Genomic DNA, 3,350 nt, shown 5'->3' with positions numbered 1-3,350 from the left:
GACTCAACCATGTGGTCCGGCCTTACAGAGGAGGCATCTCTCATGCATCACGTGATGACCCACATGAAACGCTATCAAGACGAGAGGGCGGCCTCTGCCGGGCAAAAGTGGAAACTGCCTCCATCCGGCCAACCCATCAGTTTGTTTTCTGGCCCCGTCGGTCCGGCCTTACAGAGGAGGCATCTCTCATGCATCACGTGATGACCCACATGAAACGCTATCAAGACGAGAGGGCGGCCTCTGCCGGACAAAAGTGGAAACTGCCGCCATCCGGCCAACCCATCAGTTTGTTTTCCGGCCCCGTTGACTCTAGAATACGAACCATGATTCGGCCTTCCGATGATAGTGAGTTTCATTAACATATTGCTAGTCAGTTCCCATGGTGTAGTGGTCACTGCGTTCGCCTTGCAAGCGGAAGACCCGGGTTTGATTCCCCGTGGGGCAAAGGTCTTTAGTGACTGTGGTTTTGCCCTTAGTAGTTATAGGTACAATGATCATCTGGTAAGGTTAACAGCAGTTACACTTCTATCCAACCAAACAAAGATTCACCTCAGAACCGTTACTTCAAATTCCCGAGAACCATTTGATGACTTATTCTAAACACGGGCCTTGATTTGGACCTGAGCTCCGTGATAATGAGATGCGAGGAGCTTCCATTTCTCCACGATTCTCTAAACCAGGAGTTCTCAACCTGTGTGAAGTGGTGGTTCACGAATACCAAACCCAATCCTTTGCGGACCGCTTTATACCATTTTGGATATAGACAGATAGGTATATTATATTGATTTGTTGAAATAAGTTTAACAAGTACCTATGTACGAATGCACGTACATCTATGTAGTCCGAATACCAAACCCAATCCTTTGCGGACCGCTTTATACCATTTTGGATATAGACAGATAGGTATATTATATTGATTTGTTGAAATAAGCTTAACAAGTATGTACGAATGCACGTACACCTATGTAGTAAGCTCCCGTAACAATCTGGTCATTGCACTCGTCCTGCAAACGAGAGACCCGGGTTCGATTCCTGAGTCTCTCCCGTACAAGTAGACCTTTTTTGTTGTACCTTCCATAAGAAGTATTTCGGAGTTCGGACCACTTTTGTCTCGCCCACCAGGCGCGACAGACCTTTGGCTAAGAACCACTTCTCGCTACACATACGGGTAGGCGTATTCCTTTCCATGACACGCATGCAACATGCTTGTACGTGAAGTTCGGGCCACTTTTAAGGATCTTGCTGACCAGGCGCGACGGACCTTTGGTTAAGAACCACTTCTCTCGCTACACATATGGGTAGGCGTGTTTCTTTCCCTGACACGCATGCAACATGCCAGACCGTTTGCTACTCTCAGACGTTTGTATGTTTGCTAAGGCGCGACAGACCTTTGGCTAAGAACCACTTCTCGCTACACATACGGGTAGGCGTATTCCTTTCCATGACACGCATACAACATGCTCGTACGCGAAGGCAATGATGCACCATATTTGTTCGGACACTTTTAAGGATCTTGCTGGTCAGGCGCGACGGACCTTTGGCTAAGAACCACTTCTCTCTACACATATGGGTAGGCGTATTCCTTTCCATGACACGCATGCAACATGCTTGTACGCGAAGGCAATGATGCACTATATTTGTTCGGACCACTTTTAAGGATCTTGCTGACAAAATCTTCCGTCCTTGTGTATGATTTTGTGTTATCGTAGCCAAATTCTTCTTGTGTATTTTTTCAAAGGTAACAATTACCTCTTGTAGCAAAGTATAAGTTAGTAGATAATATTATCATTCCTACTTTTAGCTGTTTGTGTTTTACCATGACTTCCTCAGTCTTCAAAAGTGTTGAACTAAAAGCAAGTGGTTTGCAATATGATTCTTGACTCTTCGGGTAGGCGTATTCCTTTCCATGACACGCATGCAACATGCTTGTACGTGAAGTTCGGGCCACTTTTAAGGATCTTGCTGACCAGGCGTGACGGACCTTTGGTTAAGAACCACTTCTCTCGCTACACATATGGGTAGGCGTGTTCCTTTCCCTGACACGCATGCAACATGCCAGACCGCCAGTATGTTTGCTACTCTCAGACGAGGACGAGGAGCCCCCCGTAAACAAAATACTTGAGTTTGTTTGTTTTTTTCTTTCTTTTTTTTTGTATCTATTAGGCGCTTTAACTATAGGTATTTGATTTTGTTTGTTTGTTTTGTTTTTTATTTTTTTCTATTAGGCGCTTTAACTCTACTTGAGTTTGTTTACGCGAAGTATAAACATTAAACAACTTTATCAGTGTTATCAGTGGATTTGATGACTCCGGCTAGTAGAACTTTTTATCACCATCGTATTGTTTGAAAATAGATTCGCTTATCATTCAAGGCTTTTTTCGTCCGCGGCCGGTGCTTTTGTGTGCGTTTCTAGTGGTATTTAGAGTTTTCTCGTAATTTGGAGTTTTTTTAGACGTTTTCTTCCCAAGTTGGTTCTTTCGATGAAGGCCCAGAAAAAGACCAGGTTAGTAAATTACCTACAAATTTATTATTCAATTTTAACGTTGATTAACATTACAAAGTAATTCCAGATATTATTTATATTTTAGAGTATTGTAAGTAGCATCACAATAAATCTGATTCATATAATAATAAGGCATTTGGTGCCCAACAGGAAATATTTAGGGACCTGTAAATGGAGTAATAGACTCAAAATTGATTACTTATCTCCTATAATAAGGAGATAAGTAATTAATTACCAGTGGTCCTTTCGAGAAAATGATAGTCAAAGACTTCAGTTTTCTAATATGGTGTTTTAATTTTGTCAAGTCCTTTTTTGGAGGATATAACTAACTGGTGGTCCAAAAGGAAATAACAGAAATGGTGGTCCAAAGAAGATAGATAGGTATGCAGACACAGTATTAGGACAAAATTTATAGGTAGATGGATTATTAGGGCAAAAAAATTCTGGTGAGGTCCTTATTGAAGGAAAAAGTTTGGACGCAATTTTTAAAAGTTTGGACTATTTTAAGAATATACCTTGGTTTCAAAGTGGTTTTTTGGTAGTTGATAGTCTGCAGATCAACTAATCGTTCCTTCTACCCCGCAGGATCTTGCCAGTGAAGTAGAGTCAGACTCAACCATGTGGTCCGGCCTTACAGAGGAGGCATCTCTCATGCATCACGTGATGACCCACATGAAACGCTATCAAGACGAGAGGGCGGCCTCTGCCGGACAAAAGTGGAAACTGCCGCCATCCGGCCAACCCATCAGTTTGTTTTCCGGCCCCGTTGACTCTAGAATACGAACCATGATTCGGCCTTCCGATGATAGTGAGTTTCATTAACATATTGCTAGTCAGTTCCCATGGT

The 3,350-nt window shown here is 42.7% G+C and overlaps 1 protein-coding gene across 1 annotated transcript; it reads right to left on the bottom strand.

Annotated features, from left to right (window-relative positions):
• Positions 1-849: 849 nt before the first annotated feature.
• Positions 850-1,649, bottom strand: LOC113469686. The gene is made up of 2 exons (XM_026827549.1): positions 1,389-1,649; positions 850-1,261 (listed from the first exon to the last, which is right to left on the bottom strand). Exons 1-2 carry the CDS (start codon positions 1,597-1,599, stop codon positions 1,140-1,142), a joined length of 333 nt encoding a protein of 110 aa, XP_026683350.1. The 5' UTR covers positions 1,600-1,649; the 3' UTR covers positions 850-1,139.
• Positions 1,650-3,350: the final 1,701 nt, after the last annotated feature.

Source organism: Diaphorina citri, unplaced genomic scaffold (genome assembly GCF_000475195.1).
Source record: "Diaphorina citri unplaced genomic scaffold, Diaci psyllid genome assembly version 1.1 scaffold1193, whole genome shotgun sequence".
NCBI classification, from domain to species: domain Eukaryota; kingdom Metazoa; phylum Arthropoda; class Insecta; order Hemiptera; family Psyllidae; genus Diaphorina; species Diaphorina citri.
Note: the sequence above shows the minus strand (reverse complement) of the source record. Positions and strands in the feature narration are given on the sequence as shown.